This window comes from Furipterus horrens, unplaced genomic scaffold (assembly GCF_987537825.1).
Source record: "Furipterus horrens unplaced genomic scaffold, mFurHor1.1.pri manual_scaffold_7, whole genome shotgun sequence".
Taxonomy (NCBI): Eukaryota; Metazoa; Chordata; class Mammalia; order Chiroptera; family Furipteridae; genus Furipterus; species Furipterus horrens.
The window spans coordinates 24,009,332-24,033,067 of NW_028327177.1; the positions used below are offsets into that span (position 1 = coordinate 24,009,332).

At 39.8% G+C, this 23,736-nt stretch overlaps 2 protein-coding genes across 3 annotated transcripts in view; both read left to right on the top strand.

Moving 5' to 3' along the window:
• Window positions 1-8,901, top strand: part of LRP12 (LDL receptor related protein 12) — a 67,210-nt gene extending 58,309 nt beyond the window's left edge. For both annotated transcript variants that reach the window (XM_090283460.1, XM_090283458.1), the window contains 3 exons: window positions 58-1,162; window positions 2,748-2,880; window positions 6,803-8,901. In XM_090283460.1, the coding sequence (XP_090139586.1) occupies window positions 58-1,162; window positions 2,748-2,880; window positions 6,803-7,660 (2,096 nt within the window). In that variant the 3' untranslated portion in view covers window positions 7,661-8,901. The remainder of the gene's footprint in view (window positions 1-57; window positions 1,163-2,747; window positions 2,881-6,802) is intronic.
• Window positions 8,902-13,651: 4,750 nt separating this feature from the next.
• Window positions 13,652-23,736, top strand: part of DPYS (dihydropyrimidinase) — a 71,618-nt gene continuing 61,533 nt past the window's right edge. Inside the window, 1 exon segment of the mRNA XM_090284885.1 lies at window positions 13,652-13,771. Coding sequence (XP_090141011.1) covers window positions 13,652-13,771 — 120 coding nt within the window.

The window sequence follows — 23,736 nt, forward strand, 5'->3', positions numbered from 1 at the left end:
GTATGTTTTTTTCTCCTTACCTCTCCACCTCCCCTCTTCCTTCTCCTGTCTTCTCAGGGAAATCTGAGGAACCAAACTGTGCTTGTGATCAGTTCCGCTGTGGGAATGGAAAGTGCATTCCGGAAGCCTGGAAGTGCAATAACATGGATGAATGTGGAGACAGCTCTGATGAAGAGAGCTGTACTAACGAAGCTAATCCTCCAACATCCGCCTCTTTCCAACCCTGCGCTTACAACCAGTTCCAGTGTCTCTCTCGGTTCACCAAAGTTTACACTTGCCTCCCCGAATCTTTAAAATGTGATGGGAACATTGACTGCCTTGACCTAGGAGATGAGATAGACTGTGATGTGCCAACCTGTGGGCAGTGGTTAAAGTATTTTTATGGTACTTTTAATTCTCCCAATTATCCAGACTTTTATCCTCCTGGGAGCAATTGCACCTGGCTAATAGACACTGGTGACCATCGTAAAGTCATCCTGCGCTTCACCGACTTTAAACTAGATGGTACTGGTTATGGTGACTATGTCAAAATATATGACGGATTAGAGGAGAACCCACACAAGCTCTTGCGCGTGTTAACTGCCTTTGATTCTCACGCTCCTCTTACAGTTGTTTCTTCCTCTGGACAGATAAGGGTGCATTTCTGTGCAGATAAAGTGAATGCCGCAAGGGGATTCAATGCCACTTACCAAGTAGATGGCTTCTGTTTGCCATGGGAAATACCCTGTGGAGGTAACTGGGGGTGTTACACTGAGCAGCAGCGCTGTGATGGGTATTGGCATTGTCCAAATGGAAGGGATGAAATCAACTGTACCGTGTGCCAAAAGGAAGAATTTCCATGTTCCCGAAACGGCGTCTGTTACCCTCGTTCTGACCGCTGCAACTACCAGAATCATTGCCCCAATGGCTCCGATGAAAAAAACTGCTTTTTTTGCCAGCCTGGAAATTTTCACTGTAAAAATAACCGTTGTGTGTTTGAGAGCTGGGTGTGTGACTCTCAGGATGACTGCGGTGATGGCAGTGACGAGGAGAATTGCCCGGTGATTGTGCCTACCAGAGTCATAACTGCAGCCGTCATCGGGAGCCTCATCTGTGGCCTGTTACTCGTCATAGCGTTGGGATGTACCTGTAAACTCTATTCTCTGAGAATGTTTGAACGAAGGTCAGTATCCAGAGAAAATTAGAGCGGTGTTGCTCTGTACAATACAAGTATGGCCCAAATATTTGCAACAAGTACTTGAGTGTGATTAGCAATACAGTATTCCCTCACCTATCATGAGTATTATGTTTCAGACACTCCTGCAAAATAGGAGCCTTACATTTATTCTACACTCTTAAACCTACATAACTTTAACGACATACATATACAGTTACACAAAATCCTGTGATATAGCGAAAAATTCGCGATAACTAAATAACATATTTTTTTAAATCCCACAATACAGTGAGGCCGCGATAAGTGAACCACAATATAGCGAGGGACTACGGTATATTTTTGTTTCATATTATTTTAGAAATAAATATTGTTCATGACTTATAAAATGAGTATGAAAAGCTGAAGACTCAAAAGACTAACGAGGGACTATGGTATATTTTTGTTTCATATTATTTTAGAAATAAATATTGTTCATGACTTATAAAATGAGTGTGAAAAGCTGAAGACTCAAAAGACTAAACTTTTTTAAACATATGAATGCTTTGAATTATGGAGTGAGAATAGTTCATCTGTATTTACCGTGTCCTATTTTCAGATTAATGTTTTGTAGGAATTTTACAAGCTGCAACCCCTACTTGTAGTGTTTAACATATTTTTATAAATATTCAATAATTTTAGATATTTAAGAACCTACTATGTTCAAAGGGCTGTGCGGATGAAGAGAAAAGTGAATAAGACGATCTCACAGGCAGTTTGCAATTAGTAGAAAGAATTGGTGGGTGGAATAGGATGACAAAAATGTAAGTGTTGTAAGAGCTGTAAAACAAAGTGGTATAAAAGCCCCGAGACACCTGCTGTGGTAAGAGGGGTGGGAAAGGCCCTCAGTGAGCAAGTGCCATTTGAAAGCCATGAGTAGGATGCAGAGAGGGAACAGGTGTTGCCGTTGAAAAGATAGCCTGGGAAAGCACATGGAGGAGGGATGTCAGCTCCACTCGGAGAGTAGGCACACAGCTTAGTTTGTCCGGAGCCAAGATACATATAAAGAACTAATAAGGGATGAGGCTGGAGCACGAGGCTAATGTCATGTTGTGGAGCTCAGTGAGAGTCACTGGTCAGAGTTCTCAAGTGAGTAAGAAAAGGTTAAACGTTAAAGGGTGCCCTTCGGGGGAATTGTCTTCCAGGTGGTGGCGGATAGACTGAACCTGAGACAAGCTGTCAGAGAGGCCCCCTAGGAAGCCACTGTGGAGACCATGGCCCTCAGTCCCAGAAGAGTAACAAACAGTAGATTCAACGAAGAACTGCACATACCAGACAGCTAGGATTGCAGATGCACACAGAATCTCAGTATCACAATAAATTTATTAAAATAAAACATAGCGATCTGGACCCCTAGCGTAAAGCCCCATGAGGACACGCCGCTTCATCTCCGTATACTCAGTGTAGGTGTCGCTAAACACCAATAAATGGTGGTTGACTAAGCGTTTAAAAGTATCAAACAACTTCAGATTCACATTGTTTTAATTTGTGATGATTTTTTAAAATCTGGCTTGCCTTTTTCTAAACCCTTTTTATCCCCTATTTCTTCTCAAAGATCATTTGAAACACAGTTGTCAAGAGTGGAAGCAGAATTGTTAAGAAGAGAGGCTCCTCCCTCTTATGGACAACTGATTGCTCAGGGTTTAATTCCGCCAGTTGAAGATTTTCCTGTTTGTTCACCTAATCAGGTATAATATTGGCAATTCATGATTTCTGTTTTAGTACCTCTTAAAATGGAATCTGTACTTGTATGTATGATAAAAAAACCCTTGACTCAAAATTTCCGTGATGAAGTCAAGGATTAAATATATATGGAGAATTTGAAATAATAAATGTTTCTTTGTATTTTAACAAATACCATAATAATATACGAAAGTATACTTTTCATTCTTTTGATTTGGTTATGTGATTCTTAAGCATTTTACTCTTTAGGTTAATTTAGTACATTAAAACCAAAAGTAAAGTTTTCTATATTTTCTACTTCAACTGAACATTTAGAAGGTTTAAGAGTGAATACTAAAATTAATATGCTAGTAATATATTAGTAACGTGCTAGAATAATCAGTTCTAATTGAAATGAAGTTAACATCTCCACTTGGTTTGTGGGAAAACTGTTTTACAGCTGGATTTTACAGTGTTTAAGAATTCATACCATTTTCTCTAAATAGTAACTTATTCCTTATTAATGTTTCTGAGTTCTTTAAATTTGTTATGATCATTGCTTAAAATTATGTCAGGGCTTATAATGGTTTACACATTTAAAGTGTAAATTCATCCAGAATCATTAATAAAAATTGCTCTCAGTATTAAAATTAAGAAAAATTGATAAAGTGTTTTCCAGTGATTTAATTTTGTTCAAAATGGAAAACCATTTTCTTTTTGGTAAATGAGATTTCCAATTATCTTATTTGCATCTTTGGTGAGAATTTCTAGCTTTAAAACATTTCTCTGGATGTAATTTGCTAAGGAAGGTCCACTGCTTGGAATTTTGTATGCAAAATGGGAAAAATGTAAATTATGGTTTCTGCCTACTGTGTCTGCCTTGGGGAAGGTTTCCTTTTACCTAGAATTCGGACAGCGGTCCCTTCCATCCACTCTCTGCCCCACTTACCACCCACCACCCCTGTACCTTTAAGAGTTTAGACAACTGTGAAGTTAGAGGAAGTATAGTTCACATAAGATAATCCTTCCTTGTGCCCTGGCTGGTGTGGCTCAGTGGATTGAATGCCGGCCTGTGAACCAAAGGGTCACTGGTTCGATTCCTACTCAGGGCACATGCCTGGGTTGCAGACCAGATCCCCAGTTGGGGGCACATAAGAGGCAACCACACATTGATGTTTCTCTCCCTCTCTTTCTCCCTCCCTTCCCCTCTCTCTAATACTAAATAAATAAATACAGTTAAAACAAAAAACAAAAAAAAACCCTTACTTGTAACACCAAGTGCAAGTTCAGGGTTTCCTAAAACCATCCTCAGGTTTGATAATTCACTAGAAAGACTGAGAACCCATTGAAAGCTGTTGTACTTGGTGGTTATAGTTAATTACAGGTAAAGGACCCAGATTAAATCTAACCAAAGGAAGAAACACGTAGGGCAGGGTTCAGAAGGGTTCCAAATAGGACCTTCTGATTGTCCTCTTCCCGTAAGACAGGACAGTATTGCTCTTGACACAGTTGCATGAGAGTATGTGAGGCATATTGCCCTCCAGGGAAGCTCACCCAAGACTCAGTGTCCAGAGTTTTTATTGGGGCTACATCCATCACATAGTCATGATCCATTGACACATGGCTGATCTCAATCTCTAGCCCACGGAGAGGCTGACTGATACTGCGGGCCCAACCTGCATCTGGTTGTTGGTGTGAAATGGAACCTTCACCTGAGGTCCCGTTTTACTGTCTGGCTGGCTTGAGGCTCAGCCAGGCCATAACGTTCCTATCATAGATGGCATTCCAGTGGCTAAGGTTACATCCCAGAAGCACAGAGCAAAAGTCAGACCTCACTTCAGATAGGGTTTAATTCTTCACTACACATTGTACCATCTAGGGTTATAACTTACCCTTGTGAGGGAATTCTATTTCAACCATGTTTTAAATTGTTTGTGAACAGTAAACTAGATTTTATTCCAAGTTTGAAACTTCTGGTAACAAATTATCAAATTTTCATAGCAGTTCTTTAAAAAATAATCTAAATTACCATTTCATTTAAAACAGAACTGCTTTCTGAGGAATGGTTTTTTCTGCTTCATAAGGTATATAAAATTATTCCTAAAACATTTATGAGATCCTGTCATAGAATTTAAGGTTAAATTGGCAATTTTAAATTTAACAGACTGAAGTAAGTAGTGAACTGGAGGTTGATCTTATGGGTGGTAGCTGCATACAAGGGAAGGAGGTCCGAGGAGCCTTTTGCTCAGGGCTGGATATGAGGACACAGTGCTCACACATGGCCTTAGAGCTTGGATGCTGAGTGGTGAGGATCCAACCCGTGGGGAAGCTGATTAGGGAAGTGAACCACTTATTATTATTTTTAAATAATTAGGTACTACTTCTAGGTGAAAAATCTTACTCATTTGTATAGCAAGTCTACATGTGCTGATATCCACATTTCTTACTGACAGTCTGTGCTTTACTAAGGCCAGACTGTGAAATAGTCCTATGATAGTGGCTCTTAGCTTTCTGTGAATTATATTCCTGGGATTATGTTCCAAAGGCCCATGTGGAAATCACAGGTAAATTCAATACCGGTCCCAGAGAGTGACGAAGAACATGTGCTGTCACATCTTCCTTATTTTCATTAGTGAGGAAAAAGGCAGAGGAAAACTGGATTATCATTTGCAAGGGAGTATATCAGCTCACCATTGTTTCCTGCAAATACTGTATTTTCAAAACCGAATGCCAGATTTAAATAGTGCTTTTCTATAACCACTAGATGGAGCTGAAAGACTGTTTTCTATAATGCTGTACATTTTGTTTTTAAAAATAATCTGTAAACTCATTCATCTAGGAAAAAAGTATATATTTCTTTCAATTGGGCAATATATACTAATTTAATCACTCCCATATGTACTAATTAAAGATCACCAAGAGCAAAGAATAAGGGTATAATATATGCTTAATACTGAACTGTGGAAAATAAAACAATCTTTAAGATTAAGAAGGAATTCAGATGTCTCAGGTACCATTGTATAGTGCTATAAACTAATTTATTTAGCCTTTTTTGTTTCCTGTGTTGTATTACAGATAGGTTAATTAGTTTACTTATCCTGTGCTGTATCACAAATATATTAATTTCTTTAGTTATAAATCCTCAGAATCTATCCCTTCAACAAATCCTTGAGAACCAACTGTGAGATATAATTTTCACATACTTTGGAAAATCTCGACCTTGTAGATCAAGTCTCACTTGCTCTGTGTTAAAAACAACAGCAGCAGCCCTGGCTGGTGTGGCTCAGTTCAGTGGATTGAGTGCCATTCTGTGAACCGAAAGATTTCCAATTCGATTCCCAGTCAGGGCACATGTCTCGGTTGTGGGCCAGGTCCCCAGCTGGGGGGGTGAGAGAGACCACCAATCAGTGCTTCTCTCCCTGTCTTTCTCCCTCCCTTCCCCGCTCTCTAAAAAGAAATAAAATCTTTTTAAAAAGAATAAAAAGGATTCTTTGAAAAAACAACGACAAAAACCAAGAACAGATATGGGCCTAGTTTCCACCCTGCCTTAGGTCATGTAGTGAATTATGGTGGAGATTCTTCCACCTTCCTAGCTAAAAGAGTATCAAGTAATTTTATTTTCTGACTTCAGTACACTTTTAGGATTAGATTACTATGTGTAAGTTTTGAAATAAAATAGTTGTTATAATTGATATTAACTATCACTTTAAAGTTGCATATAAAAAATGAAATGTTAAGGAAATCTTAAACATGGTGAGCAATGGTTCAAGTGCAAAATGGATTCAGTAGTGGGGTGAACCTGTGTGGACTAGAAAACCTCACTCAGCCTCCATAGACCCGAGCAGTGAGCAACCGAAGTTTTCGCCGCAACACATTTTTATTAGTAGTGTGTTTTCAGTCTCAGTCCTTCGTTGGCAGCTGTTTAAAGATCTCTGCTTCCTTTTGTAGGCTTCTGTTCTGGAGAACCTGAGGCTGGCAGTGCGATCTCAGCTGGGATTCACGTCCATCAGGCTTCCTATGGCAGGCAGATCCAGCAGCATTTGGAACCGTATTTTTAATTTTGCAAGGTCACGTCATTCAGGGTCACTGGCTTTGGTCTCAGCAGATGGTGACGAGGTGGTCCCTAGTCAGAGTACCAGCAGGGAACCTGAAAGAAATAATACTCACAGAAGTTTGTTTTCCGCGGAGTCAGACGACACAGACGCAGAAAATGAGAGAAGAGATACGGCTGGAGCATCTGGTGGGGTTGCAGCTCCTTTGCCCCCTAAAGTCCCTCCTACAACAGCAGTAGAAGCACCAGTGGGAGCAAGTGGAAGTTCCTCAACTCAGAGTACCCACGGCGGTCACACAGATCGTGGAAGGGATGTGGAGCCCCCCAGCGTGAGCCCAGCCCGTCACCAGCTCACAAGTGCACTAAGCCGTATGACTCAGGGGCTGCGCTGGGTACGTCTTACGTTAGGGCGATCGAGCTCTGTCAGTCAGAACCAGAGCCCTTTGAGACAACTTGATAATGGGGTCAGTGGAAGAGAAGAAGATGATGATGTTGAGATGCTAATTCCAGTTTCTGATGGAGCTTCAGACTTTGATGTGAATGACTGCTCTAGACCTCTTCTTGATCTTGCCTCAGATCCAGGACCAGGCTTTAGGCAACCGTCTCCTGCAGCAAACCCTGGAGCGAGGCCAGCTAACCGCGACGGCCCCTGTGAGCGCTGCGGTATTGTGCACACTGCACAGATACCGGACACGTGCTTGGAAGTGACACTGAAAAACGAAACGAGCGATGATGAGGCTTTGTTACTTTGTTAGGTACGAGTCACAGAAGGGAGATTGTGTACAAGTTGGAGCAATATCCATTCATTGTTTTGTAACTTTACCATTAAACTAGTATTAATTTAAAAAGAAGAAAAGATGCAGGGTGATTTCTTACTATTATATGTTAGCCTGCATGGTTAAATTAAACAATTTGTAACTATGAACTTTAGAGTTGCTATTTTAGCAGCCAAAAATGCAATGCATTATGTATTCATATTGTTCAGTAATGTTCTTCCATTTGTTTCTGATTGTTTTTACCCTGGTACTGTAGTTCATGTTAGAACATGGCTGCTGAAACTCATTTGGTGTCAGTTTATCCTATGTTACAACGATTATTTGTACAAAATCTTTTAATCGAACCCTTTCAGCTTTTGCCAGTACATCTTGTAACTTAATATATTAGGTGTTAAGGTCGTTAATGTACTCCCAAGAGGGGAGAAAAAAAACCTTATATTCACCTGTGTTTTTATTTGTATAACATTTGTCTAAATATTATTGAATTCCATTGTAAGAGCTTGTCAAAGGGAAGAAACTTTCTAAAAATTTTTCTCTTCTGTTGAACATTCAGTGATATGAAATTTAGATCGAATTAGATAAATATATGGCAAAAACAGAACTCTTTTATAGATTTTTCTAATACTGACTTTAATACTCTAATATGGTACAAACCAAATGGTAAAATCCCAAGTCATTTCTTTTTTCATCTCTATTAGGGACAGGATTAAGCGGATGAAGATATTCTACTATGCATTAAATCTTAAACTTTATAAAATATGTACAAAAATTGTACAAGATAAGTTCTAGCTGGTAATGTCTTTCCCTGATATAGGGTTATGCTTGTATTGGACCCTAGGGATTTGCACTAAAATCATATCAAGGTCTCAGATGAGTTTAGTGCATATGCACTATCACTTTAAATACTATTATTTGCTACCACAGTGACTATATATTTCCATAGCTTTTTGGGGGTTGGGGGGGCATTTTTATTACAACTTGAAATTGCTTTGCTGGTTTTATATTTATTTGTTGTATTTAAAGACTGCATTATTATAAAAAAGTAACTTTTCAATATTTTTATTCATGAGGGGGATCATGCTACATGTTGAAAAATAAATTAAGAAATCATTTAGTTCAGCCCCCTGTTTTAAGTAGACTGATTGGAAAACCCCACATATTATTTTTATTGTCAATTCTTGTTTATTTATTCTTTAGATGTCTGTTTTAGTAGCTTAATGATTATGAAAAATGTATTTGTGTGTGATTATTGCTATTTATTAAATTTTAAATACTTTGCTGAATGTCATTTTCAAGCATGTTTGAGGTCCTGTGTATTTGTCGTGTTATGCTGTCAGGAAGAACTGACTGAAATGTTTTAACATGTATCAAAAATTAAAATGACTTTTTTTGTATTGTTTTGGGGTACTTTTTAAATCAAAGTTGCTCTCTATTTTTGTTTCACTTTGGTGCATATACAAATTCAGGCCACAAAATATGTAGCATGTCCAGAAGAAAAATAAAAGCGGGGGCAATATTTCTTAACTACTTTATAGTAAAGTAGTAGCTTACACCAGTACTGGAGGATAAAAATCCCTCAAGACCTGAATATTATTTTGCCTTTGAAAAAACTGCCTCTGGTTGCTGTATCTTCAAAGTTGCTGTAACTCAATCAGTTCTCCTGTTATAGGATGTTTGGATGCATTTCAGACCGTATAGAATCTACTACCATGCATAGGACTTTCTGGGTTTGTTTCCTAGCATGTGTTTAATTTTTTTAATTAACTAATAAGTCTTCCTGGGTCAAACTGTAAGAAGTATGTCTCTCTCCTTCCCCGACACCCGTCTTCTAGTTCCCTTTCAAAGAGATAGATACCAATACCAGATTTTCCTATACCCCTCCAGAAATGCCATATAGATATATAAATATATTCATATATATGATATAGTAATGCAAATTAAATCATACTATGCATACTTTTTCTTTACCTTTTTCAAGGAAAAAATATCAGTTATAACATTAGAAGTAAAGTTAGGTATTTCTGTTACTTGATTCTTCACATTAAATCATTGGTCTAGACTGAATTTAAGTCTACCATTTTTCCCCAGGTCATCCTAGTTACACCAAAGCTGTTTATCAAATCCATCCTTTCTTTACTATTTGAAATGACCCTTTTATCATATAATAAATTTCCATATTATGTGGCTATGCATTTAGGCTCAAATTCCATTTCTTTTAGTTGATCAACCTTTCCTTTATTGTACCAGTCCTGGACTGTTTTAATAATTAACTTTAAGTGTTTCAAATATTCTTGCTTATTTTTCCACTTGAACTTAAGAATCAACTTGTTGAGTTCTGCAGAACAAATCCATTGGTATGTGTATTTTTTTAGGTAGATCTACATTTATAGATGTAGTGAAATTTGACATCATTATCATGTTAAATCTTCTGTCTAAATCACAGTGCCCTATCTTAAAATGGTGCCCATTTGGTCTTTTCAAGAAGTCACCTAGTGGTTTACTTGAGTATTACAGCTACTGATTTTGCAACCCCATTAGTTCAATACTTTTTTTTTGGAACACTCAACTTCTTTGAAGGGAAAACTCTGAATTAAATTGTAAATTAAGCAGAATCTGAGTTTGGAGCTCCAAAGAAATCTAAAATAAACTTTTTAACTGTTTTTGTTAATATGGATTAAAATCCTAAAAATTCCTCTGTTGAATCTCATATACTGTAATGTTGACAAGGTGAAAATGAAGTTAGCTCTTAGGTGCCACTGTGCTCTGTGACAGGTCATCAGATAAAGTGGGTATAGTTTTTGTTTCCTAGACGTTCACAGATCAGTAGAGCCCTGAAGTACAGGTGGGTAGTTAGATTGCATTGTTACTGGGTAGAAACCTCATTCCTTCAATATGAACTTTTCTCTTTTTTTTTTTTTTTTAATTGAAATGGGCCTCATCCAGCAGCCTGACTCACCTGCCTCCTCTGTGCCCATTCCTTTAATTATTAAGCCCTCAGGACAGTGATTCTGGTCAGCGTCCAATGATCTTAGAGATACAGCCTCAGAGACAGATTCAGTCAGACTAGAGATAACATCTAGGCCTCCATTGTGTTTCAGCTCCAGGCCCAGAAAAGTGGCAAAAGCAGGAGAAGGGCCACCGTGGCATCAGGACCAGATGTACTGATCAGCTGCCTCCTCACCTAGTGCTGATCAATTAATTGGTAGAGGTCATGACCCTGACTCCCTTAGTCACCAGGACTCATTGTTTTTCCCCTATATAACCCATCCCCTGGAAGCCAGGTCTTTGAGCATTAATTCACTTGTGACTTTGGGCTGGGTGGCGTCCTAAAAATAAACGCCTACTTTCTTGGCTTCGAGGTCCTGTTAACACCTTTTGGACTTTGATGCTCATGGGCAAATGGACCTTGTTGGTCCAGGAACAATATCCTTCACCTACAACATTTTCACTTTGTTTACCGTTTCTGGTACTAAATATCTTTTATATCAAAAAAGTAATTTTCTTCCTAGGCATATTTGTTTAAGATGAACAATATTTTTAATATAGAAGGAATATCTACAACTTCATTACTATCCCGTTATGTTAGAGAAACAAAAACAAAATTAGCTAGCCTAGAGAGTACAGAGTTAAAAACATTTTAAGTCAGAGGAAGGGAACCAAGGTGGGACTAGTACATGTTAGGGGCCGCACCCTGGCAGCTCTCTTTCTGCTTTCTGCTTTGGCTTTTACACTGATTCCTCGCACATCTGGGTCATCAGCATCACAACGTTGTCATGTCTATATAACCACATCATTGTAAATGGTGTTGTAAGCGCTCCAGAACAGCATCTGCTGCTCCTGCATTGGCCCCAGCTGTGGTCTGACCCAGCATCTCCCAGCATTCCTAATCAAGTTGGAGTAAACCCCAGTAAGGTCTGCCTTGAATCCCTTTTGCTTTAGACATGGACTGCCTCAAGGGTTTTGGTTTAGATTCAGGGCACAGGAAGAATTTAGAAACAAAGTAAGTAAACTCTTACAGACACCCTGCAGGTTAGTAATTTGTGTCCAAACCTAAAGTCAACAAAATGCAAAGGGCAGAAAGCAGACCAATGGTTTCCAGGGCCTGGGTTGTGGGGAGATTTCTTGCCAAGGGACACAAGGAAACGTGGGAGTGTTGGAAATATTCTCCATCTTGATTGTAGTGATTACATGCCTGCATGTCTTCATCAAAAGCATAGTATTGTACACTTAAAAAAAATTAATTGTACTCTATATTTTACTTATCTAAACATTTAAAATACATAAAATGCAAAAGTCCCAACCCTAGTTTTGTCTGTACAGCCAAATCCAAGTAGCATATATTTTTAATGACTTACTCTTGAGGCAGGGTACTAAAAACCTAGGAGAATTCCTTGGCAAGTGGAATGGGAAATGGAGACAGAGAGTTAAATGGTTGAGCAATTTACAGCCAGTTAATAAATCCCAAGGTTTTGTCTTCCCTAACCAAGGACACTTATAAGCAAATGGTTCACACATTCCAGAGTATTCAGGGCAGACCTGTCTCAGTCACAGCTCTCTTTGGTGACATTCTTTGAAGGTGAAACTAACCAGAGAATGACCCTGATTTCTTTATACACTCATTTTGATTCATCAGCATATTAAAGGACACACCTGGAAAGCTGATGAATAGTCTATTGAGATTACTGAGAATCTCTCCTGAGGCCTCCCCTAAAATTCCCGCCTTTAAAAAAAATAGATAAAAACCCTTAAGACAAAGAACCCAATGTGTGTGCTCCCTGGCCCACAAGACACACACACACACATTCTCAGGAGACTTGCAACCAGGAGAGCCATGGGCAGCAGTGGCTCATCCCAGGCTAACAACCTGAACCTGTCTCCAAGGGCCTTCCTTTTGCCTCTGCAACTTGTTACCTGAGTCCACACCGCCCAGCTGGCTCACTTCTGGCTCTGAGACTTCCTCTCTATAAAGGGCCAAGACAGCTTCAGTGACACTCCTGCCTCTTAAGAAAATTTTTCTCAAGATTAATAGGAGCATTTCATATGCTGTGGACCTCCTGTTTAAAAGGTAAAACTATTCATTATATGAATAATGCTCACAATAAAACACCGGGACACAGGACTTTAGCAGTAACCGATGCAGTTGCTTATTCACAGATCTGCAGCTCTGGGCCCAGCCAAATCAAAGGTGTGCGCCAACAAACAGAGCTAGCTGTTTTTATCCTGATGCGGATAAACCTCCCCCACCCCTCCTTTTCCTTCTCTATTTTTCCATGCTGGATACTCCAGAGTTACAATCTAATGCGATTAGCTAAATTAACTGAGGGTGACAATTAACTAAGGGTGATCTGGTTATAGGTCTGTCTCCAGCTAACTTGTTTGCTGGGCTCACTAGGTACATTTTCCCATTTTCTTGTGTTTGGTGATGAATATCTTCCCCCTTTGATCTCAGAGGCGTTTGTGCTGAGCTGTGGAATGTCTCTTTCTGACTTGTAAGTGTGCTAATACTGTTAACTCTGGCTTGGAGACCCCCTAATTCAAGATTACATTTGTCCTTTGCTGCTAATTATTTTCTGCTGGTTTGAGAGTCACCGGTTTCCTTGCCCCTTACAATAAGAAGAAAATTGCTAGAATAGAAAAAGCAATTGGTTTTGCTAATAACATCTAACAAGCACAAGGCTATGGGCTTTCCATGTATTATCTCATTTCAGGTACACAGCCCCCCTTTCCCTGGTCAATACTAACATTAGGGGAAAACACGGGGCTTAGAACAGCCAAGGTACTTAGCTAGGAATCCACAGGTGATAAGCAATAAATCCAGAACTCAAATACAGATCAGTCTGGCTCTGTATTTATTTTATTTTACTTCATAACACTCTTTCTAATCAAGGGAGCACTTTTATTATTTCCTTAAGTATTATTATAATTCTGGAATATATTTTGCTAAGAAAGCTCCAAAATAACTTGGAAACCATGGCACAATACAAGTTAAAGGAGCAGGAGAGTTTCTGGGAGCACAGCTCGGTGCTGCTGCCAAAGTGGACAGAAGAAGAGTTCCAGCCGAGCCGTGTCCCTGTGCCATCACTTGACAAGGCAACGTCTTCCTGGTCCAAAGAGAACAATAAGCCCCAAAGTTATCTGGATATCTTTCTAGTCCTTGGATCCTATGAATGTTGCCTTTTATGGCAAAAGGGACTTTGTGGATGTGATGAAGTTAAGGATTTTGAACTGGGGAAATTGTTACTGGACTACTGGGGTTCATTTGCCTGCACGCATCAAAGCCCAAGAAGACATCAATAGCAGTTTGAAGCAAAGAAAGTATTTATTTTTCGGATGTGGAGCACGCCCAGAGTCAGAGGTGAGCTAACGCTCAAAAACCTGGCTCCCTGATGGCTTCCAGGGGATGAGTTATATGGGGGGTGGGGCATTAATCATGGTGGCTAAGGGAGTTGGGGTCATGGTCCACGTCATGGTCTCTGCTGATTGGTCAGTAAGCTAATCAGTGCATCTGGTTCTGATGCCAGCCATGGCATCACTTTGTTGGGTTTTGCCACTTTTCGGGGCCTGGAGCTAAAACACAACTGAGGTCTAGATGTTATCTCGAGGGGAAAAATGGGAAATTTTAGAAATAAACAACTCCTGAGTTTTAAACTGCATACCCTTCTCAGCAGAGTGATGAAACTTGCAGTCTCGCTCTGTCCTGGGTTTGGTACTATCTGCATTTCCAGGCATCCACTGGGGGTGTTGGAAGATAACCCCCATGGATTCAGGAGGGACTCAGGTAATATATTGTCAGGCAGACTTCGATCAATCAACCAAACTGATTGTTTCAACAGCAAAAAGAATGCAAAACAGCAGGGGTCTTGCTTCCCACATTCTCCCAATGCCAAAACTGAGTCTCCCTAACACTTGTTTCCCTCCCATTGAGAGCTCCAAGTGTCTGAGTAGGGAGGTGGCTGAGTAGGGCAAAGAAAAGGGAAGTGAGGGTGTCCTCTGAGCATATTTGCCCAGGCACAACCTTCCACCTGGTATGAGCCAATGATGTCCGGAAAGGGGAATGACCCCCTCTGCCAGCCACACTTCTCCTTAAACTGACCCACTATTCTTCTGATGCTGTTAGTGAATCTCAGTGAGCCATTTCCTCCTGCTTCAGGGACATTCTAAACCCCACCTTTTCTGATAAGTTTGAGTTAATTAAATGTGGGAAGTTTGTTTCATGCTGTGTTTCAGGGCATGTCATGATATGAAGTGTCTAAGATAAGGAACCCTTTGAAATCACTCATCTGGACAGTTTCAGAAAGGATGTCATAACTGCCCTGACACCCAGTCTTATTTTCTAAGGGTGGTGCTTACTTGTAGAGCTTGTAAGTTTCATTATATTTATAATTGCTTCTTTCACCTTCACACAATGGTCTTTTGACAATAATTGCATAACCTTCTTGGGTTTCTTTTCTTTGGCTTGAGAGCCAAATCTGTGGAACTTGACATCATTGGTGCTTTCTAATGTTTAATCATTTTGAGGCTGGTGCAACCTGAAGCTTGAGGAAATTTGGCAATAATAATACCTTGCATTTCACTATTGAGAATGCCATCTCAAGGTCACATGTGACCACCTGGTTTCCAAACACAAAGGCATCATCCCAGGCTGTCTGCTGAAAATAACAAAAGACCCAAAGTAAACCAGCTTCAGCAAACAGTGGAAAACCTGGGGGAGGGGACTTCAGGCATAGTTGTTTTCGGGAGCTTCAACAAGGTCACAAGAACCCAGTACTCTCTCCATCTCTCCACCTGCTTCTCTCTGTGTTGGCTCTGTTCACAGAAGGACAGCCTCCCTGTGTTGTCTAGACAGATGCCAGAGCCTCCTGTTTACATCCTCCCAGATTCAAGTCCAGCAGGAAAGAACAAACTTCAGGGCAGCTCAGTCTCCCAGAAGTCTTAGGGTCTGCTCTCCTTGGGCACAATGAGCCTACTTGGAACAGGTACCCATTCCTGAACATATCAGTGTGGCTGTGAGGATTTCCTTCTGTGACTGGAGAGCTTAGCTGAGCAGGTCAGTCCCAGAGCCAGAGGTCCCTTCATTTCCATCAAGGCAAATGTTCTGAAAATGCAGGTGGAGGATTTCCCGCCAAAGACACTGCAGGGACTATTAGATAAGGACAAGAAGAGGTGCTAGAATAGCAGATGTCCACCCCACTTCAACATTTCTAGGCATTTGATCTTGGTGCCCTTGAAAATCTGCATCGCTGCCTTCCCTGCACAGAACTGTCTGGTCTCCCTGAGTGCTGGGAAGGAATGGTCCATGGGTGTCCAACCCTCTTCCCTGAGCTTAACCTCATGGAGTTCAGGCTCAACTTGCTGTCACCTCCTCTGTGCCTCTACCTACTCTGTTCCCTCAACCTAGGACACCATTCCTTTACCCATGCCTCATTTCTGCATGTTCATGTCCTTTATATCCTGGTTCAGATACTTCTGTGTGAAACTTCATATTTAATTTTCTTTAAGGCAAAAATAAGCTCTCCCTTTTCTCTAAAGTCTTATTATGCCCTCTCAAAGGCAGGATTTTCTACTTTAGGTATTTTGCTATATATTGAAATAGGTATGTGTCACATTGGCTCTTAGCTCCTTGAGCTTGAGAATGTGATTTATCTTTATCACTTACCCCTCTATGCAATCCCCCTTTGGGATCAGACCTTACAAAGCTAGTACTTGTTAAACAAAAATATAGGGCACTTCCCATTTTATTAAGGTACATTCACATTCATCAGCAAAAGCATATCTGGAGGGGAAGAACAAATACTATCTCAGTTTTATATGTGAGGATATATACCAGTTTTATACCAAGAGGATAAAAGATTTAATTGAAGACTTCTAGACTAGTTTTATGGAAAGCTGGGAGAAAAACAAAAACTAGATCTTTGGAGTTACATTACCTGTTCCTTTCCAAGAAAAACTTGTTGGTATGTGTTTTATCATTAAAAGCTGAATAGTTGATACCAAGTCGTTTTCATTTCAAATAGATTAAATATTTCACTCTTAACTTTCCGTCTGCAAATTACTGGGATTGTGGGATAATTTTCTCCTCATGTAAATAATATTTTAAAAGGAAATCCAGGTCAAGTGTATTTTCTGGCTGGTGTGGGTGTTTTCATTGTTGCTGCTAAGTGGTGATCTCCCCCCACTCTGTGTGTGTGTGTGTGTGTGTGTGTGTGTGTACACCTGTATATAAAATTTTGTAAGCTGTTTTCAGTGACAGTACAAGCACTTTCTGTTGTCATAGACTCACCATTTACAAAGGGCTTTGTGGAAGCCCCTATTTCTGACCATGGGTTTGCCAGGCCCACTAGCATCATTTCCCCTCCTCATTTCCCTTTCTGTCATCAGGATTCTAGAGAAAGCAGCAAAGAAGAGGGGATGGAATACTATGGGGGAGGGACGTTCCTTCCCTTTCTCAAGATTACCTACATGGGCCCCAAAGTCCTAGGAGGTGATTTTTAGTTTCCATCTGTTCCTTGGCCTCTCTGGGATTCCCAGCGTGGACAGATTAACTGTTCCATAGTGAGAAGGCAGGTCATTGTAACATACTATATAGTCTGTTGCCAACATCTGAAAGAATTTAGAGGCCAGCTGATTCTCCAGGCATTTGTATACTTAAAGGTTGTCAAAACATTATATAAAAAAAGGTTCTTCACAGGCTTAGGATCTTAAGCAGAAAACAATGTAGTCAGTGTTGTAAAGGTCCAAGATTAGCAAATACTGAATTCATGTTGAATTTTAAACTGTACTTACAAAGGGGCTAAGCCACAGAAGTCTACTTCAAAAGTAGTTGATTGGATTCCAGGAGATAATCCCTCCCACCCCCAGGAAGAGCTGAAGCCCCATCAAAGCAAACCAGATGGGTAAATAGAGGTAAAGAGGAACGTTAGAATATTGGCCCATGTTCCAAAAGGAAGACATTATAGTTATTCTGTCCTCTTTTCTAGAGTCTTCATAGTAATTTCCAAAGCAGTGTTGGTAGAGTTTCTGACTTGGGGAAATAAGGATAAATAAGTCTTTTGTAAATGCTGGTTTTATTATATATATTAAACTTGAAAACATCTTATTAATATTGTTAAGTAACATTTATTTTATCACTTACTAGGTATCAGGCACTGTAGGGGACCACACTGTCTGGTTTCAAAAACTGTAGCCCAAGCTGTGAGCCAGGCCCCTAGTCCTGTAAGACTCAACCACAAAACCGGGAAGGTCAGAGGCAGACATGACTGAAGGCCACTCAGAGGATTCCCATGGCAATTAGATTTAAAGAATGCATGTTATACTTTGAAGCTTGCTCTGCTTTTCTTATCTCTTAGTTAACTTTAAACAGTGTGTAGCAAAAAATGTATGAGGCCTTTCACCTGATGTCAGTATGGTACCGGGATGTTTAACAAACTCTGACCCAGAATGGTCACTGTGTTCTTTACATTGATATGTGTAATCACTAATTGTCAACTGTAACCCAAGCACCTGGAGCTAATGGATGACTTATGAATCTTGACCTTGTACCTCCCAAATCCCCTCCTCAATAAAGGACTAGAAGGGAACATTCGGCACTCTTCTCTACTAGAGAGATTTGCTACCTCTCCTCCTCCTAGACAAAAGACGGTGTCCAGGTAATTTTGTTCTCTCTCATCCATGATCCTGAGACCTCTGCTGGACAGGGAGTTTCCACCGAGTCTGGGCATTGGATGCAGCCCACTCAAGGCTGTGCAGTATCTTCCAACAATCCCAGGGGCCATTATCTGGGATTTTTTTATAGTTGAGGGAACTGAAACTTAAGTCACTTGGCTCTTCAAATTCAGGACTGCCTGCCATCACTGGAGATCTTACCTACTAGTCTCTTCCTTTCTGATATGCCCATTGAAATAATATCTAATGTTGTGATTTATCAGAATGGCAAATGATGGATGAAAACCCTATAAGTTGTGTGCCAATGGAAGATGGTTTTTTTCAAAAAAATAGAATGAAGTCATCTTTAAGAAATACATAGCCCTTCACCTTCCCAATGTGGAGGCAGTTAAGATTATCAAAATGCACATTGCAGGGATAGGTTTGTGAGGATCTGTACATGCATTTATAACCACATCATCTCTATGGTACAGAGATGCTACCTCAAACACAGAAAGCTATAAAATAAAAATGATATCTCATGCTGTCAATATAAGAAGCATCCAAATCTATGGAATATTTTTATAAGAGTTTATTTGAACCAAACTGATGACAATTCCCAGGAAGCAATATCACAAATGCTTCAGAGGATGACAGTTTTGAAGTTTCTTTTATGCATTTGAGATCAGGGAGGGAACATAAAGAAGATTACATGAAGGTGGGAGAAAGCAAGGCAGGGTTTAGACTGAAGAGTAGTTAACTACTTTATCTGCTTTCTTGGGGGTGGTCATGCTTATTTTGAAGGTGTGTTAACTTAGATGCACAAAAACAAAGGGCAGGGCTTTCTTAAGGCAAAGATAAAGCTTTTACTAAGAAAGTTATATGCCTGGGTGTGACTACCCATCCTGACCTGTCCATTTAGGAATTTATTAACAGATCACCTTGTGAAGTTACTTTTCATGGAACCCCATTTTTTGTTCACAATTCCCTCTTTTGGGAATAAATCTATCTTAAGAATGCATTGGTAACCAACATTTTGCCTGGATAGTGTGGTCTCACAGCGTTAGTAAGGCTTATACCCAGGAATACCAGAACCATGGGAGGTGAGTTGAGGCCAAATTTTCCAAAAAAGGGAAAGGGCAGGTAAATGGAAGCTAGTCATGTCTTACGGCCTTCATTGCCAAAAACACTCCGGATCATTTCTACACTCTGAACTATCATGATTTGAGTCTCACCTTCTGTCTCCCTTTTTTGCAGTTTGCATCTAGTATAGTATAACATTTACATAAGCCATAAAGAGTATTGAGTATTAATCGTTTTGTTATACATGTTCAGTAATCACAATGAGACTATACAGAAAAACCCAATGAACAAGAATAACTATTATTAAGACTAATATCATTAGGTCAAAGGTAAAAATAAACCATTGGTTTCTGAGTTTAAATGTCAATCCAAAGGTTTACAGTCTGTCTGAGCCCCGGCATAGCTGTCCACCTCCGATACAAGTAGCTTTTCACCCTAGAGGAGCCTTTGATGTCCGTTGCAGGTGGAGGCGAGTGTCAGAGAGAGCGGTAGATGTTCATTCATGGTTAGGCACCTGCTAAGGCTCCTTCCATCGAGGTCAGAGGGTGTCTTTTAAATGAACAAAATCTCCAGGTGACAGTCAGTGATCTTTAAAGTCTTTGTCTCCTGGGAGTCAGCTGTGAAAGGAAGCAGTTACCAATTTGGCATTTCCTTGAAGTAACTTTATCAAACCTTGGCAATAGGGTAAGATGTCTCCTTTCTATAATGTCAGTTCAGACTTCCTACATCTCATTTAAGTCCAGCCTAAATGCATTAGGGTGCATGAAGGAATGCAAAAACCAGAACTATGGGGTTGCCAGGGAGCGGGGAATAACCAAGCTGCCCCCTTGGGTTTCTCATGGCCCTGACTATTCATTTAACTTACAACTGTGAAGTTTTTCTTCACTTATTTTGCGATGCTCCTCATGCAATTTGACACAAAAGGCAAAGCTTTGTGAGGTATTCCAGGAGCCCTTCTAGAACACTGTAAGGTTATTCCTACATATTTTGAGATTTTAACCCTTAAATCCTCAACAGCTAGTGAAAACTAAAAAGTAGGCAATTAACATTCTTTAGGCTGGCAGGTTTATGAAGATACTTTATAACTTCCAGAAATAGGTTCTTTTACTCGCAAATACATTACATAAACCCAAAGTGGGTAAACAAATGTTTGGCAATTAATGATTTTTTTGTAAGCCCAAGTGAAATAAAAACATGTCTGTGTTATATAAACCAACAAACCTAAACTAACTTCTATTTACTAAAGATTAATCTTAGATTACATGAACTCGGAAAGTGTTTGAGTTAGTTTCCATATTTCTGAGAATTTTAGAATACCCAGTTCTTACAAAACTCTTGCCTTTAAATTAATTTTAACAATACCATTGGGAGGTAGAAAATTATCTTACATTTGCAGCATAATGAATGACAGGCACAAATAGGAACCTTTTACCCATGAGAAAAACTCACTAGTTTATAAAAGAACAGATGGATTCAAATTTTGTTTTGAAGGCACTTATAATCTACATCTTTCCTTGACAAGTCAAGTTTCAAATGACCTTTCCCCTTTTAAAATAAGGACATCCATTTTTAGATTTTATTTTAATTTTATATTTAGAGAAAGGAAAAGGGGCGGGGGAAGAGAGGAAGAGGAACATCAATATGAGAGAGATACATTGCACACACACCAACTGGGGACCGAATCCACAACCCAGGCCTGTGCCCTGACCCGGGATTGAACCAGTGACTTTTAGTTTTGCGGGACATCGTCCAATCAACTAAGCCACACCAGTCAGGGCAAGGACAGATATTTTTAATACCTCAAAGAATTGGGTTGACACCTAAATGACATCATGGGTTGATCCACTTATCTAAATCCTCTTTTTGAAGCTTCAAGAGACCAATTAAATATGTTTTCCATGCATTCTGCCTAATTTTATAGCCGGTTTTTTCTAATTGTGCATGCAATAGATTAATTTAGAACTATCAAAGGATCCTCATCTTGGCCATCTTAGTATAAATGGGAGGCTGATTGTCCTGGGGCTTGTCAGCCTCAGAGGCAAGATTTCCCATGTTAATTGTAGTGTTTCCTTGGAGATCTGTAGAGTGAACAAATCTCTAAGGAAAACCAGCCTTTCTTTACCCACACATCTCTGGACAAACCAAGTGTGGTGGATACCCCTATAGAATTGCTTCGCACCCTGGAGGAAGCTTTTCCTCAGGCAACCTCACTAAGTTCTTAGTCCCTCTGAATCCCTACCCGAGTAAGGCCCAGAGAGAGTTTATCAGACACTGATCAAGGCACAGGCCCCACCTCTCTCTCAGGGTGCACCCATTCCAGGGTGCCCTGGGGCTCCTGCTGGCTTCTCAGGGATCAGTTGAATTATCTGTGCCACTCCAGATTCAGGGATCTGCAAAAACTATCGTCACCCCATAGGGTTATTTGGGATCAGAAAGCAAATGTCCTTTCTCTTTTGGAGCTAGAGAATTATGTCATTTGACCAGTAAGGGTTTTGTTTAGACTCTCAGGAAGTTATCCAATTACAATGCAGAAATTAAAAGCAGCAACCCATTTTATTTTCCTTCCCCTGGGTTATCTCAATTCTTATGCATCTCAAGGATTTTCTATGAACAGCTCTAATAAAGTCATGGACCTGTTACTTAAAGTAAGGAGGCCTGGGATTTAGGGAGAAATCTCATCCCCCAAGTTCACCCGTTGTGAAGCGGGGAGCTGGAGGGACACAGGGGGCCCTTGCTTGTACCAGGCACAGGGTCCAGGTGCACACTCTTGTCCTAGGTGGGCTTCTTCAGAGTTTTGCTGGCTACTCCAAGTAAATGTCAACATCAGAAATGTCCAAACCCATAGAGATTTTTTATGAGTTGATTTGAGCCAAAGTGACTGATGACAATGGCCAGGAAACAAAACCTCAGATGCTTTGGAAAGGCAGTTCTTTTTATGCATTTGAGACGAAGGACAGAGCTAAGAAATACGACGCGAAGGTGAGAGGAAGCAAGGCTAGCACTGGATTACAGGACATTTATCAAGATTACATGCCCTCTTGAGGGTGGTTATGCTTATTTCAAGGCATGTTAACCTACAGGCACGAAAGCAATAGACAGGGCTTGCTTAAGGTGAAGATAAACCTTTTTCTCATGACTACCCCCCAAGACCTGCCCAATTAGGAATTTATGATCAGGTTACTTTCTGGAGAAACACTTTTGCATCCACGGTGCTTTCAGGAGATGAGCCCGAAGAGGCTAGACCAAGAGACCAATAGCTCTTTGCTTTCTGCATCCACCAGGCTGACCATTTATAATATCTGACAAATAGAAGGGGTACTATTTATGGTATTCTATTTATTGATTACTAGGTTGTGATCGGGCCCACTTTTAAAAATGAAATATAGGTCAACGAAAGGTTACATATTTTGTAAATCTAATTCATGCCAAAGGTTGGTTTAAAACCCATAATTAATTTATTTAATTAAATGTAAAAGCTTTCTATCTGATATAACTAATGAAAGTAATGTTCTGCTTTAAAGAAATCATATGTTATTGTGTTGGTCTATACCAGATATTTGGTGGGCTTTTAATAATTTAATATCTATGAGGAAAGACAATGGGAATTTTAATTCAAATGGATATTGTAAATTCGATAAACTTGGAGAAATTATGACTTTGTTTCTACTATATCCTGTGGTAGGAGATTGAATTACAAGAGCTCAGCCAGTTTGCAAATGTATGTATTTATATTTAGATATATATGCAGCTTGGAGTGGGTAGACTTGTGTTAAAAACTTGGCAGCATCGATAGCTGGGGGAAGAACCTTTTTATTTTATTTTATTTTATTTAATTGAGAAAACATACAGATCACTTTTTCTGTAAAGGACAAAAAGTCCTCAAAATTGTCAAGAGAGAAAATTATACTCTGAAACTTTTTGGTAAAATGCCATCAAGACGATTACTTATAATAAGGCGGTGGAAGGTATATGATTAAGCACACATTTGTGGTTTATTTATAGAGCTTCCTCACCTTGTAGAAGAACTGTGCTTGGGAAACTTGGCTGCTAACCAAGTCCCTTTTTCTGTTGTGTGCTGAAGCCCCAGGCTGGGCTTCAGAGGCCCTGTGGGCTGGCTGTGTGAACTTGAGTTAGTCACTTCCCTTCTCGGGGCTGCCAGCATTTCCTTAACTGTACAACGAAGCATTGATAAACAACTTCAATTTAAAATATTCTTAAAACTAACTAAAACAATATGTACTCATCCTTGAGCCCTTAGGAAAATTCTAGAGGTTACTGTTGCTCAATATATATTAACTGAATGAATAAACTGCTTTAAAAATGAGTACAAA